This window comes from Chanodichthys erythropterus, chromosome 21 (genome assembly GCF_024489055.1).
Source record: "Chanodichthys erythropterus isolate Z2021 chromosome 21, ASM2448905v1, whole genome shotgun sequence".
In the NCBI taxonomy this organism is placed as follows: domain Eukaryota; kingdom Metazoa; phylum Chordata; class Actinopteri; order Cypriniformes; family Xenocyprididae; genus Chanodichthys; species Chanodichthys erythropterus.
In genome coordinates, this window is record NC_090241.1 from 7,349,457 (window position 1) to 7,366,197 (window position 16,741).

The following is a 16,741-nucleotide window of genomic DNA, read 5'->3' on the forward strand; positions in this document are numbered from 1 at the left end:
TTATAATATAACAATTTTTCGAAAGTCTCTTTTGCTCACCTAGGTAACATTTATTTGATCAAAAATACAGTACAAAGCAGTAATATTACTACCATTTCAAATAGCTAGGATATTTCAAATAGTAACTCCAAAACTATAGCAAGGAGAGTCAAAAGGTTGGTATCGTTTGAAAGGAAACTATTTGGACATTCTCATGCTGAGAAACTGCTGACAAAGACAAAAAATAAAAGTTTGCTCAAGGGAAATTTTACATATATTTCCTATTTGACATGCAATAACTCCGAGAGGAAATAAGGTAGGACGACAATTTTTTTTGGTGATGTTCCTCTATATCTGAGCTGTATCTGGATCAAATTTCGTGATCCAAAAGTTACAGCATATGGAACCAAGGTAGCCTTTTTGTTTGTCCATTGGCACCCCCTGATGGGCATTTTTAAAATCGCTTTTTCACGCTCAATAACTAGAGTGAACGGCTTATTGGATTATGTTGATCTTGGACTCATTTCTATCGTGACAATCCACTTTAAATAATGATGTGCCATTTTCTACAATCTATGCATGTTTCATGAATTTATAAGTGGAAATGCCAAGTGATAGCTACATTTTAGTTTTAGTTAGCATTTGTGCTCCTGTGGAGTTTTGTGTGTCGTAATTGCATGATCAATATCTCGTGATTGGCTTATTGGATTATGCTGATGTTGGACTCATTTTAATCATGAGAATCTGCTGTAAATAATGTTGTTCCACAATCGGAGCATGTTCCTTGAAGTTAGGAGCCAAAACATGACAAATGCTGCATCAGTTTATTATTTACATATGGGTCTTGTGGGGCTTCACGTACAAACCCAATTCCAAAAAAGTTGGGACACTGTACAAATTGTGAATAAAAACAGAATGCAACGATGTGGAAGTTTCAAATTTCAATATTTTATTCAGAATACAACATAGATGACATATCAAATGTTTAAACTGAGAAAATGTATAATTTTAAGGGAAAAATAAGTTGATTTTAAATTCCATTGCATCTCAGAAAAGTTGGGACAAGGCCATTTTTACCACTGTGTGGCATCCCCTCTTCTTTTTATAACAGCAAACGTCTGGGGACTGAGGAGAAGTTTAGGAATAGGAATGCTGTCCCATTCTTGTCTAATACAGGCTTGTCTAATAATAGGTCTTCTTTGTTGCATCTTCCTCTTTATGATGCGCCAAATGTTTTCTATGGGTGAAAGATCTGGACTGCAGGCTGGCCATTTCAGTACCTGGATCCTTCTTCTACACAGCCATGATGATGTAAATGATGCAGTATGTGGTCTGGCAATGTCATGTTGGAAAATGCAAGGTCTTCCCTGAAAGAGACGACGTCTGGATGGGAGCATATGTTGTTCTAGAACTTGGATATACCTTTCAGCATTGATGGTGCCTTTCCAGATGTGTAAGCTGCCCATGCCACATGCACTCATGCAACCCCATACCATCAGAGATGCAGGCTTCTGAACTGAGCGCTGATAACAACTTGGGTTGTCCTTGTATTCTTTAGTCCGGATGACATGGCGTCCCAGTTTTCCAAAAAGAACTTCAAAGTTTGTTTCGTCTGACCACAGAACAGTTTTCCACTTTGCCACAGTCCATTTTAAATGAGCCTTGGCCCAGAGAAAATGCCTGCGCTTCTGGATCATGTTTAGATATGGCTTCTTTTTTTACCTATAGTTTTAGCCGGCAACGGCACGGTGCATTGTGTTCAACGACAATGTTTTCTGGAAGTATTCCTGGGCCCATGTTGTGATTTCCATTACAGTAGCATTCCTGTATGTGATGCAGTGCCGTCTAAGGGCCCGAAGATCACGGGCATCCAGTATGGTTTTCCGGCCTTGACCCTTACGCACAGAGATTGTTCCAGATTCTCTGAATCTTTAGATGATATTATGCACTGTAGATGATGATAACTTCAAACTCTTTGCCATTTTTCTCTGAGAAACTCCTTTCTGATATTGCTCCACTATTTTTTGCCGCAGCATAGGGGGAAATTGGTGATCCTCTGCCCATCTTGACTTCTGAGAGACACTGCCACTCTGAGAGGCTCTTTTTATACCCTATCATGTTGCCAATTTACCTAATAAATTGCAAATTGGTCCTCCAGCTGTTCCTTATATGTACATTTAACTTTTCTGGCCTCTTATTGCTACCTGTCCCAACTTATTTGGAATGTGTAGCTCTCATGAAATCCAAAATGAGCCAATATTTGGCATGACATTTCAAAATGTCTCACTTTCAACATTTCATATGTTATCTATATTCTATTGTGAATAAAATATAAGTTTATGAGATTTGTAAACTACTGCATTCCTTTTTTATTCACAATTTGTAGAGTGTCCCAACTTTTCTGGAATCGTGTTTGTACAAAAAGCCCAAAACAATTATACTCGTTTTATATGTCATTTGAAAGGGTTTCACGGAGTAGAATACAACATGATTATCTGAGCTGTATGATGCTTTTGACACATTGGAGTACATGGTACAAAAAAATATTTCAGAAATTATTTTTATGTTTTTCAGCAAATAACTCAGCAGTACTTAGGAGTTCATCAAATTGGCTACATTCATTGTAAAGTTCAGACTCTAAGCTTTCAAATGACACTTATTTTGTAATGACCTATTAGGTGGTGCCCACGGGCGGTACACTACGTTTTAGAATGATGACTCAGCACTCATTAAGACATTATTTACTGTCACTTTTGATTAATTTAATTTATATATATTAAAAAAAAAAAAAAACTTTAAAAACTGTAGTATATATATGCATGTACAAGTATACATAATTTACTTAAAAATGCATTTACAGTACATTAATGCAGTAATGCACTTAAAGGGATAGTTCCCCCAAAAAATTCTGTCATCATTTACTCCCCCTCATAGCCTGACTTCGTCATACTCATATTCTAGGCAGAATGTGAGTCTGATACTGCTCTATTGCACTTGAATTATGGGGCGTGTCTTAACCGAACCAGTAAAAAAAAACAAAAAACTCTGCACTCAATTGGATAGACCTACAACCAATCAGAGCAACGCAGTAAGTGACGTATGTTGAACTTGTACTTGTACCGAATCCCGTTGGAAGGACGGCAAACACATCTTTCCCATTGACAAATGCCTTGAATGCGGTTCTTTGTTCGTCTTTTAAAATTAATGCGCTGTCGATTTCTTTTATTACAGACGTGATAGCGGAATCTAAACATCTTACTTCTCCAGCTGCAGTCATCGTTGGTGAAAACCAATACAAACCAAGCGCTCTTTGATGACGTGAGTGGTTACGTAACCGCAGATAGCCTGTCCATCATCGATTAAAGCCCGCCCTGGCTATTTGATTGGCTCGGCCTTCTGGGAGCCGAGCATACTTACTCCACAATGGATCGAGTCCAGACCGAACTTCCCGTCCAAAAAATGTTGCGGGCGGGGTTCGGGCTGGCACCCAGGCTATCCCCCTCAAGTTGTTCCAAACCTGTATGAATTTCTTTGGTCTGCAGTACATGCAGATCTCGCCCCTCATTGTCTGCCATAGTGTTTTTTTCCCCCCCTAATATGGTAGTCAATGGGGGGCGAGATCTGCTTGGTTACTAACCTTCTTCCAAATACCTTCCTTTGAGTACAGCAGAACAAAGAAATTCATATAGGTTTGGAACAACTTGAGGGGGAGTAAATAATGACAGAATTTTCATTTTTGGGTGAACTATCCCTTTAAAAATGGAAGCTTGGCAGTGAAGATATTAACACTATAGCTCACTCACCAATATGAAAGCCACCAGTCCTGCAGGATATAAAAAGCCTATGGAGCAGAAAACAGCAATAGCATGAATCTCTGTGTGTAAGCGAGAGGTCTTTCATTGTATAACTCCAGTAGCACAGCTATGCCTTTTACCTGTGCCAGCAGGTTGAGGACCACAAGCAGAATCAACATGACGACATTGGCTCCAGCTCTAAAATATTTCCAATACATGCGAAATCCGATGGTCCCCTCTGAGCGAGTCTCCTCGACCATGGTATGCACATGGTCCACCTACCCATTACAAACAATTTTAGTTAGAAATGTCTATGTTCATGATCAGATCATGATCATGATCAGTAAATAAAATCCCACCAATCCACTAGATTAAGTTATTCTGACCCATCTGATCTGTAAATGTGAATGTACAGGGAAAGTTCACCCAAAAATAACAACAAGAGAGTGAGTGAATCATGACAATTTTATTCTATTCCTTGCAAAAACCATGTGGTGGTGAAGTCACACCTACCGGCAGCTGATCGGATTCATCTTTAACAGACAGAACAGATGACGAGTGGGAACGAACGGAGTTCTGGGAGATGGTCCGTCTGCGGGGGGAGCGAGGAGCCTCTCCTTTTTCACTCCCAACCTCCTCTTCCTCATCCTTTTTCAGCAGAGAGGTGAAATCCACTCCTGATTGCTGAAGCTCAGAGAATGTGCCGCTTGCAACCATGTGCCCCTGAGAGAGATCAAATTAGTTCACTTATGTTTCATTTATTCACCAGTGGATTGCAAATTGAATGGTGTGCAGTGCTACGGCTCACCTCCTTCAAAACCAGGATCTGATCTGCGGCCTTCAGGTACTGCAGCTGATGAGTAACCAAGATCCTCGGCTTCTCCTTCAGAATACCACAAATACACCTGCAAGGACAGTCAGTGCTCTTAATACTCACCTCAAAGAAAACGTTAACATAACAGTGAAAACAACAACTTTTGGTTCAGTAGTTTGAGGTTGGTAAGATTTGTTAATGTTTTTGAAAAAAAGTCTGAAATGGCTAAATTTATTTAATAAAAACCTATTATCTTGTCACGAATTCCTCAATTAAATTGGAGTACTCGATTTAAAAAAATGTCCTTGATTGCAATTTACCAGTGTTAAATAACTGTCAAAATACCGGAAGGGGCACATTCCACGGACAAGAATCCATGAACCGCATTATTAAAACCATTTAAAAAAACTTACTATAGCATAGTGCTATTTATATATTTTTATTTATTTATTTGTTTGGGTTGCTTATAACGTTCATCTGGGAATGCTATGTGCGCCGTTTCATCAGATTTATAAGGTAAATCATTTATAAACATACAGCAACACAGGAGACATCAATATGTTTCTAAATATGCTAACTGTTCATCGTGATATAAAAATAAAAGTTTAAACCCTCGCTCTGAGTTTGCAATGTTGATGTCCTCATATTCAAGAAATACAGTGGCTGTAGCATTTCTTTCATAACGAAGTGGCCAAATATTAAGGATCAAGTAAACATCTGAAATAAATTTTGTTTGGGCAAAATTAAACAAGAATTTGATCTGCTGTAAAGTGTAACAGCACCAGGCCGTTGGCGCCCTCTGCAGGCATTTGTTATAATACATAATGTACATAAGTCAAGATGATTGTTTATATTGTGTATTTTATGCTTTATATTTGATGTTATATGCTTTTGATACTTTATTTGAATCAAATATTATTGCCTCATTGCTATTATATATGTATTTTAAGTCATTTTAAAGGCTTAGGTCTTTGCTTAGGTCTATTTTTATTACCACACAAAAATCTGATTACTCGATTAATTGTCAAAATCGACAGATATTTCTAGGGCTTTCTAACAATTACTTTGGTAATAGAGTAATTATTACAATTGAAAATAACTGTTTTCGATTTTAATCCATTTTAAAATGTAATTTATTCTTTGGAGTAATGATGTTGACAATTTCAAAAGTTTGTCATCAGTCTTCAGGTTCACATGATCCTTCAGAAATCATTCTAATATGCTGATTTGCTGCTCAATAAACATTTCTTATTATTATTATGAAGAAGAAGAAGACTTTTTCAGGGTTTTTGATGAATGGAAAGTTCAAAAGAATAGCATTTATTTGAAATTGAAACTCATTTGTAATAATGTACTGTATAAATATTTACTGTCACTTTTGATTAATATTTAATGCGTTCTTGCTGAATAATAATAAAAGTGTGGTGCTTTTTGGCACTGACACTAATGCAGGCAATGTTGTGACACTATTAGTGGACTTTTTCAGACCTGTAGATCATTCGCTTTGGTTCGCTTTTACAAGGCAACATTTCAAAGTGTATCAAAGTGCGTTTATGTAAGTCACATATGAGTTTACAGTTTATGTTCCTCTGCATTATCCATCAAGATGGACTGATAAGTTAGCTGATAAGCTTTATCTGTAGCTGTTGTGACAAGCTATATGAACGTACCCTTGATTCCCGCTCTGACTGACTTTTAAATTATATATAATTTATAACGCAGTTAGAGTGGGAAACAAGGCTTGTCGGGACAGCATTCTTGTAATGCAGTGAAGAGCAATTACACAACATTTTAAGATGACAAGGCACTCTTTGGTTTTCAACCACAAAAACTCAAAGAATGTGAGAATGTGACACTGCTGCTTTTTATACAAAACACATTTCCTGTTATGAATTACGATACTGATTGGTTCGTTGGATTGTATTGCTTTCTCACCTCAGTGATCCACTCCAGAGTTAATTTTCAATCGGGCTGAGACCACCTTGTTTAGGCGATTTCGGAGCGATTGTTTTGTTATGGATCCAAGCACACTTGTCATGTTTATATATGCCTAAACAAACTGAACTAAGGGAGGAAACGCACCAGGTTCCAAAACAAATGCTCCAAAAGAGCTAGGTGTGAAAACGCCCTCATATTATCTTTTTTTTGAACGGGTTCTTTTTAGTGAACCAAAATGGTACCAAAATGGGGCCAAAATGTATGTTCCTGATGTCTTTGTCTTTGAACTGATGAGCTGCCGATATTGGCATGTGTAAATCAAGCAGTTTACTCAAAAGACGGAGCGAAATTAACTTTTTAATGGTTTCCAATGGTTTATGTAAAAAGGTGAGTGAGGTGAGACTAATTTATTCACTTTATATGCTTTAGATATGTAAAACCATCCACGTTTCACATCATTATTGTATATATACACATGACGTCACTGCATGATTACATATTTGAACTGGTAAAATGTTTTTTGAACTGATTTATTGAAACTGTCAGAAAGAACCAGATCGCGGAAAAGAATCAGACTTCCCATCACTAGTGTCTTGATATGAACTACTTTCATGAATCTTTTATGGGTTCTTTTTTTACTTTTTGGAGTTTGACAATCCCTAAACACTAAAAGCTCTTATTGTATGGAAAAGAACAGCATGAAGAGCAACAATCAAATGCAACAGGATCCATGAAGAGTATGGACTTACTGTTCAAACAGGTGTCTTCCTACTTCAGCATCCACTGCACTCAATGGATCATCCAACAGGTAAATGTCAGCATCCTGATACACTGCCCTAAAACGCACAGACAGTAACTGGTCTGCATCAAAATCTAATTAAACAGCTCTAAAATATACACTTCCTATTAGTAAATATATGCAAGTTTGCTTATATAGAAATGGCTTATGGTTGACTTTCCCCCACTTTATTATGTATTATTCACCTTACGAAATATCAATGTTTACATTAAATATATCCTCAGGATTCAGTCTTCTGAATGCACATATTATGCATTTCATATATATATATATATATATATATATATATATATATATATATATATATATATATATATATATATATATATATATATATATATATATATATATATATATATATATATATATATATATTGTGGCTTTATCTGTAGCTGTTGTGACAAGCTATATGATTTTTTTTTTCCTTTTTTCTTTCTTGTTTTGCTCAGACTAATGTATCCGTTAAGGTTAGGAAAGGGGTTGTGTTTATTTAACAGGTTGGGATACCTGGCCAGGTTGACTCGAGCTTTCTGCCCTCCACTGAGAGTTGCGCCTCTGTCTCCGATCACAGTCAGATCCCCATCAGGAAGCAGCTCCATGTCCTATATGACAAAGAAAGAACTACAATTTTAGTATACTACAGTTTGCTTATAACTTAAGTTTTATGCTGGTGTAGATGTCAATTTAAACTTTAATAGCTTTGGGGAGAACCACAAATACTAAAACTAGTGATGTCAGTTTAATGTGTTATTTGATGGAATTAATGTTTTTCTTTAAAATAATCCCGGTACATAAATAGAAAATTACACTGAAAAGACAAAATACAACACAATTTAATATGGAAGTAGATGGAAAAGATCAGAAAGGCAAGAGTGTGATGGATGAATAACTAAAAAGCGTCTCACCCTTTTGAGCGCACAGGCTCTGAGGACCCTCTCATATCGCTGGGGCTGCAGCTCCTTTCCGAACAGTATGTTGCTGCGAATGGTCCCTGGAAAAACCCAAGGCTGCTGCGAGGCATACGTCAGCTCACCTTTGACCTTTATAACACCCTTTTCTGCTGGAAGCTCTGCCAGAACAGTGCTGAGGAGAGAGGACTGCAGGATACAGGTGATGATTAGTAACTAAAAACACTTGTGGTTGACATGATCACTTCTATTTTAATTTGCAAACTTGGGAAGTTTGGGAAGTCAGAAAACTGAATTATTGTGACTGACCTTTCCAGCCCCTACAGGACCAATAACAGCCAGAAGTTGACCTGGCTTCACAGTAAAAGACACGTTTTGTAATGTTGGTGCATCAAGAGTCTGCCAAATAAAAAGGAGAAAATATATTAATCTTAACATGAAAAAAGGGAAAACCATTTCACTAGAAATTACTGAAAGCTGCAAAAACATTTCATAACGTTACAACAAATTTGTATTTCAAATACATTTTGTTCTTTTGACATTTCAATTCAGTTTTGAATTCTGAACAAAAATGTATCAATAAGAAATATTGATTGAGCAGCAAATCAGCATATTAGAATGATTTCTGAAGGATCATGTGACACTGAAGACTGGAGTAATGATGCTGAAAATTCAGCTTTGATCACAGGAATAAATTACATTTTAAAATATATTAAAACAGAAAACAGTCATTTCATATTGTAATAATATTTCACAATATTACTGCTTTTACTGTGATGTTTTTTGATCAAATAAATGCAGCTTTGATGAGCATGCAGCTTTAGTGTGCTTGTCACAAACTTAAAAAAACAAAAATTTCACCTTCAAAAGGGCATAATTACCAATATATATAATTGTTGTTATATAAAAAGAAATTTTCAAACAAATTTCAAACGATAATACTATAATAATAATAATAATAATAATAATAATACTATAGAGATACAAATTAAATAAACTTGTTTTTCAGATACAGTAGGTTTTTTCAGATACAGTAGGTTTATATACCATGTATACATTTAACTTTTTTTTTTTTTTAATCTTTTGTCGTTTTATTAACATTAATGACATATTTAATTAGGCTATGGTGCCGTCTGTGTCTCTGTGCATGGGAAATTCTGTCAGTTACATCACGTGAGGTATCGGTCTTTGATATCAGGGGGATTTTTACGAGTACGAGTACGAGTACGAGTACAAGTACACAAGCTTGGTATCGGGACCGATACCGATACTAGTATCAGTGCATCCCTAATTTTAAACAATATCTCATTGAACACAAAAACAATTTCCAAAATGCTGACAAGACAAAGTTTTATAAAACATCTGTTTAACTTATAATATGAAAGTAAGGTTAATAAAATAACTTAAAAGAACAAAATTTTCAGTTTTACTCAAATTAGGGTAATGCAAAAATGAGTACACCCCACTGAAAGTCTCTGGAGCAAAGCTAAATTTTAGACTAAAAATGTCTAATTTAACAAGAATTCAACCACAGGTGAGTCTAATTATTCATTACACAGGTGTCCAGCAGACAGTTGACTATAAAAGGGTGTTAAAACCCCTTCCCATTTCATGCTGTCAGCAATGGCACCACATGGAAGAGAAATGTCACAAGACCACGAAAGAAGCCTCTCCTAAAGCCCATGCACAAAAAAGCCCGCCTAGAGTTTGCCAGGGCCCATGCTGACAAAGATGAAGACTACTGGGACTCTATACTCTAGAGCAGTGGTTCCCAAAGTCGGGGTCGCGACCCACCGAGACAGTGAGGAAGGGGTCGCGAGATGATTTCCAGCAATCAAAAAAAAAAAAAAAAAATAATAATAATAAAATAAAAAATAATTAAACGATTAGAAATAGTATATTCTATCAATAATTGTCACAAAATACTAAAAATAGTAGTTAAATTAAAAACAAAAACCATGCAAATAAAAAAAAGCCATCAACCTTTCGATTTTCCTTTCGCTTGGCCGTGACTCCTGAGGTGATTACGACAGCTGCAGAGGGTCAGTTTACTGCAACATGTTAAACATTAAGACATGTGCACGTAATTCTTTAGGCTTTAAGCTTTGGATATTATTTTTGTCAAAATGAAACGTTGGTTAATATCGATCAAAAAAGACAAGGGAGGCCAGCGGAGGAGAGCGGAGAAGCACGCGTTTCACATGCCGCGTTTGCAGTGCGCAACTGATCCATGGCTGTGTATCACAAACACAACATTTACTTATTTTTATTTCAAATCCAAAAGTTGTTACTGAATATGGCTTGTCAGCACAGCGATTCTCTTTTTATAGGCCTACACTATATTTCATAGATGTCACGTTTAAACGCACTATATTTAAACGTTTTATTAATTTCATTACTTTATATTTATCTGAAGTAATACTTTAGATTTATATATTGCTCACGCAAGTGGCAAAACATTTAAACTTAAGCTTTATGTTAAAATCAAAAACTTTTTTTTTTTAAACTTAAAATAGACAAAAACAGGCGACTCTCGTCTTTTCTTTCCTTTTAAATCTTTTTACAATAAATCCCTCAGGTCATAAAGAACTGTTTTTCCACCTTCAGAGGCGAGTGCTATTGTTTATGTCTCCTTGTTCACCTAATTGCCTGGTAAGGTGTTATTTTCCTTGCTTTACCCGAGGCAGCCGTGTTTAAACTGTGTAACAGAGACTGAACTATATGAATCTATGATGAAATTACTAGTTTTTTCGCGTCAATACACGTTTATTTTAATGCGAACAGTGCGCTGTCGTTTTAATTCAGCGCTGTGCAGCACAGCAAAAATAGACTCGGCGCGTAAATGATCGCTGCACTGCTGCAGACGCACGTTGGACGCACCGCTCCTGGAACGCACTGCCGGACCGCATCCGCGTGCAGTGTGAAATCCGTTAATATGGGCACAGAAAAAAATGCACACTGCAAACAGAGTATGTGTGAAACATGCGTTAGTGCGTGTTCGCCTTTGTGCACAACTCGTTAACCACCTCCGAGGATAGTGGGGGTCGCGAGTCACTGGCATCGTTATTTTGGGGGTCGTGGGCTGAAAAGTTTGGGAACCCCTGCTCTAGAGTGATGAGACCAAGATAAATGTTTTTGGAACTGATGGTTTCAAAACTGTCGGGGAGCTGCGTTTCATTGATGGCGTCATGAATGCACAGATGTACTGCTCTATACTGAAAGAGAAGATGCTACCATCACTCCGTGCCCTTGGTCGTCGATCACTTTTCCAACATGACAATGATGTACTCATTTTTGCATCACCCTAATTTGAAAAAAAAAAACAAACTGAAAAATGTGTAATCTAAGTTATATTATTAACCTTACTTTCATGTTATGAGCTAAACATGTTATATTAAACTTAGTCTTGTCAACATTTTGGAAATTGTTTTTGTGTTCATTGAGATATTGTTTAAAATGTTACTTTTCAAAGGGGGTGTACTCATTTACGCTGAGCACTGTATATACACTTTATTATACAACTTATATTGTACTTATTTCATTATTACCTAAATAAAATATCTATCTATAACATCTATAAAATGTCATTTTGAGGTTAGGGTTAGGTTGACAAAATAAGCAAACTTAACGAATAAAAAGTGCACTTTTTCTTCCAAGAAAATGGAGTAAAACACTGATGTCCCTTCCCTCTTAATGCCATCTTTGATGGTAGCCAAAGTCCCTTTCAAGGAAAATCTGTTCACTCGGCGACCATATTGCAACAACAGCTATTTTGGGCATCCAAGACCAAGTCCTATCTATTTGAATGGAGTAATCTTGAAATCTCAAAAACTACTTGCCGAAATCACAATTAAATAACATATTTCAAATCAGCAAAAAAATCTGACATGAACTGTCCCATAAATGTTGTTACTTATGCTCAAATAGCATTAAAAAAAAAAGCTTATTTTTCAGGCTAGATCAGTCAATGCGCATGTGCAGTCCTAAGTGATTCTCAGGTTTCTATGGGAACCGGAGCCTCTAACAGCAGCTGCAGTGACGCAATGCATTTATAAATCAGCAAATGGCTATTTTATTCAGAAAGCAGGACGTATTATACCATATTGTGTTTTGCAGTTTCGCTTTCATAACTAATAGGAGTGAACAGTCTTTCTATATCTATATCTTTGTGGTAGCCCACTGGCAATTCTTTATTTAAAATCCCAACCAAACTTCCTGTTGTAATAGAAATGTGTTATGAAATGGCTCAAGAAGTGCAGTTTTCTTCCCATTATATATGTTTTTCCTATTAACACATTTTCTAACTTAATATTACAAATGTTTTTCATAACATCATGATGTGTATAAATACAGAATCACAGAGGGAACTATTTGTTCAACTGATCATAATATCAAAACTAATTAAAACAAACAACATCTACACTAATTAATTCATTTTATTATTACATTTTATCTACTACAAAAACATTTGATAAAATAAATAAGGAAGCCAAAAAAAAAAAAGTCACTATAATTGAGCTAACATGCTTTTCGGATAGAAGATTTCTAGAAAACTTCAGCTGCTCGATGGGCACTATATAAGCTTGCAGTTCTGCATTTCCAAAAGTATAAATCTGGGGAAAGTGTTTGTACTTTTTATATTTATATACACTGAACTCACCTTGTCCCAGTAACATATGAGATCCTGAATCTCCACAGACGCCTCTTTTTTCTCCTCCTGAGAAAGTGGGACATGGGTTTTCACAAGCTCATCGAGCAACAGGAACTTCTACATGAGAGAGAAAGACCACAGACACTCATGATGCATGAACACAAGATTATCACACAAAAAACTGTTGTAATAACACTCTGACAGTGTAGTCGCAGTACTTTGGAGTTTCTGTGGTTAACGCAAATTAGGATTGTCCAATAAGCAGAAGAATTGAGTTCAGTGTGATCAAATCGCAAAATAAATGATCAGCTTTTTCTAAACAGACACTCCATGATTACAAAATCTGCAGGTTCATGTTGGACTTATGCAACAGTAGCTGCGTCAGTGGGAACTTTGGAATAGATCTAAAATTAACCCTGAAAATGACACCTGCAGCACTTCAGCACAACCAGAGAAGCCAGAGATTTATATCTTATTAGTTATGGCATAACATTTCACTCACTTGTTATTTGTATTGAGAGTTGTATATTTATGTTATATAAATTCTGCTCATTTCTAATATGCAAGTTTCTGAAAATATAGATTTCTCATCACATTTTAATCGATTCTCATTTTTATGAACTGTTATCGATTCAAGAATCGATCATTGAGTCTATGCTGTGTTCAGTTGATGCGTGTACAAAACTTCACTAAACAATATTTGTAGCACACCTCCCATCCAATAAACTGCAATAAGCTTTGTTACTTTTGATATCAAACAAAATCTTAGCTTTCAAATTGTGTAAATGATACGCAATTCTAACAATTATCATCATTTTGTTGCTCTTGACATATACAGTAGCTGTGAAGCGATCATCTCATCCTCTTTACTACTAGTTACAGCACCAAATAAACATGAATGAACATCAGTGGGCTGTTGCTATTTGTGAAGCTATATAAATTATTAGGCCTTTTTCTTTGATTCACATGCATTGATATTGTCAGACATTTTCTTTTTAGCTGCCTTCTCAAACGTTCAAAACGGCTGAACGTCCATGTTCCGTGTGATTGGCTGTTTGCCGCACGTGTCACACTTTCAGGTGCACATGCTTCAGAGCTAATCTCAAACTCTGGATCAAACCCTGAGTTGACAGAGAACATTTATACCGAGTCTTGTGAGCCCGCTGAACCTGATCTAAACCAGGTTGGATTTATCTGGATTTGTCAACTCTAAACCTACTCTGAAACTCAGAGTTTGTTCAGTTAGCTTCATGCAACAGGCCTCAGAAAGTATGTTAAAACTTAAAACTCACTGAAATATATCAAGCTTGTGAATCAAAATTGAATCAAATCATGACATTTGTGTCAATGCCCAGCACAAGTTTTTATCTTGCCTTGAAGACAAAAAATTGAATTTTAAAAAAAATCTATACAGTATGAAAAGAAAACATGAAGGGACTTTTTGGACACCATGTTGCATGTTAGTGGTGTCCAGTTGTCAACTTGGAAATTTACATTTTTGCATTTTTAATTTAATTTTGTGTAAAAATCACATATAGCCAGTGTGATAAAATAATAGAGTCATAAAAGAGATGTTAAACATATTCCATGCAGTATGCTCTAGTTTTTCTTTCAAGACTGTAATAATTTCCATGGCTTTCCCAGACACAACTTTAGGTTTTCCATAAACTTCATTGAGATTAGTTTTTCTAATGATGGAGGTGGTACCTTGATCCTCCGGATGCTGATGGCAGTCTCAGATACTTTCTCGATTGCGGAAGGGAAGAACAGAGTAACGGTGAGGCGGACGGCACCGTACAGCGACACGGCCACGAACACACGACTGGCAGAGATGGTGTTGCCCACTAGCACGTACACGGTGAAGGTCACAAACAGGATGATTTTATTTGCCGTAAAGAATGCGGCCATATTCAGCCCACGGAGGTAAGAGCTACTCATGATTTTTGAGATCTCCTTCCTACAAGAAAAAAAAAAAAAAAAAATAAGAGCATTATCTATTCATGCCTAAGAAATCACAAATATATTACGTCCTAGAGCTGGATGACACTGCATAGTACTTTACAAGGTCGATTTGTACAATAAATGTTCATTCTGTCTTTTCACAGTTAAAAAGACAGATTACATGCAGAACCACAGATAAGATTAAAAGATGCACTGTTTGTGGCACTGCAAGTTTAAAGCTGAACCAGGGTTTATGCAGGTTTCAGTAAGTCAAATTTAAGACCTTTTTAAGACATTTTAAGACCATAAAGATTGAAATTTAAGACCTACACGACGCATTACCAAAAAATATTCAAATCAAAGAAATTCTGAAAAAAAAAATCACTTTATTTCAATGAATTCAGTCATTGAAAAAGCATTAATTTAATTTACAGATAAAGCAATCACATTAGTAACCTTCCACACACATCAGTGTGCCAAATGCCCAAAACCTTAGGCCCAAAATGAAAATAGGCTAAAACAAACTTGCCCTCAAATAGAATAGATTTCATCTCATATTTATTTACATTACAAAACAGCATATTAATAGCCTAATAAAGATTGAACAGGCTACTCCAACCCATGTAACAACCAATGTAGCACACACACACACACACACACACACACCAGATAATCCATTTTAGATAGATAGATAGATACTTACCTCGGGATAATTAGAGTATCTATCTAACATGGATTATCTGATATATGTATGTGTGTATGTGTATGTGTGTGTCCCGCACTGTCCCATAAACTGTGAGCCCAGGTACCTCGACTTAACAATTCCATTGTTCCAGAACAATGGTCCTGGTGGTCTGATTTTAGCTTTCATTGAACTTTACGACATACGGCCCGGTAAGAGTACGAATCAATTCCCTCTTTATAAACTCCCCCAATCCGAATCTCGCCATAAGCGATCTTGTTGGGCCCGCAAGAGAACGGCTTCACGATTACTGAATCAGGGAACATCCCTTGAAAGAGATCGCTAATCTCACTGTTGCTATTAAATGAGTGGTGTTTGTTTAGTCACCGCGTGTGTACGTTAGTATACAAATCACCTCGGCTTCCGATGTGTCAGTCGCTCCAAAAGTACCCCGAAGGTTGTTCGACGGAGGTGTGATGATATTGCGCTGGAGACCGGAGGGACCAGGCATTGAGGAGTACGACGGCAGTGGTGAGGCTAATTGGCCGAGTCCGCTGAAGGGATTTTGCGGCTAGTTTGTGTTTCTCCGCTCTGTCGTGTGACTCCAGCGCCTTTACACCGCTTCACACCCAGACTCTCTAACTGATTTTTTTTTTTCTTCAAAGTTTGCAGTGAGCCTCGTACCTGGAGCTGGGTACCGCTTGTAACCAACAGCAGAAATCGCTGTGATCTAGCCATGTCTCGTTGAATGTACACTCCCATTTTCCACACGTAGCCGAACTTTAACAAACTCTGAGGAGACGCAGACGTATTTCGCGGGCAGGTATTGCATTTATCACGGGATTTGTAGTTTTATCACCGCGTATACCAACACCAATATACCCCAGAAAGAACTACGACTCGCTACTTTTATGCTACTTTGTAATAACTTTCAGCAGGTAGCGTTTCTGGAAATGGGTAAAAAAAATTTAAGACCTGACTAAATGAAATTTAAGACCTTGGATGAAAATCTGGCCGTTTTTAAGACTTTTTAAGGCCTTAAATTTAAAGTTCAGAATTTTAGACTTTTTAAGACTTTTTAAGACCCCGCGGAAACCCTGTGAACTGAGATTTCATGGCTTCAAAATATGATAAACATTATGTTTTGACATGCTGGCTGGCATTCACCCTAGTTCCTGAAACATACAACAAAATAATGTAAACACAACCGGTTCTAGTCATGTGATGTTATGGCA

General features: G+C 36.7%; 1 protein-coding gene across 1 annotated transcript in view; it reads right to left on the minus strand.

Annotated features, from left to right (window-relative positions):
- Positions 1 to 16,741, minus strand: part of abcc4 (ATP binding cassette subfamily C member 4 (PEL blood group)) — a 52,055-nt gene that overhangs the window by 19,357 nt on the left and 15,957 nt on the right. The window contains exons 8-17 of the mRNA XM_067372592.1: positions 14,591 to 14,840; positions 12,893 to 13,000; positions 8,542 to 8,631; positions 8,230 to 8,421; positions 7,832 to 7,926; positions 7,275 to 7,361; positions 4,582 to 4,678; positions 4,287 to 4,496; positions 3,914 to 4,051; positions 3,783 to 3,820 (exon numbers count right to left, since the gene is read on the minus strand). Of these exons, the coding sequence (XP_067228693.1) occupies positions 3,783 to 3,820; positions 3,914 to 4,051; positions 4,287 to 4,496; positions 4,582 to 4,678; positions 7,275 to 7,361; positions 7,832 to 7,926; positions 8,230 to 8,421; positions 8,542 to 8,631; positions 12,893 to 13,000; positions 14,591 to 14,840 (1,305 nt within the window). The remainder of the gene's footprint in view (positions 1 to 3,782; positions 3,821 to 3,913; positions 4,052 to 4,286; positions 4,497 to 4,581; positions 4,679 to 7,274; positions 7,362 to 7,831; positions 7,927 to 8,229; positions 8,422 to 8,541; positions 8,632 to 12,892; positions 13,001 to 14,590; positions 14,841 to 16,741) is intronic.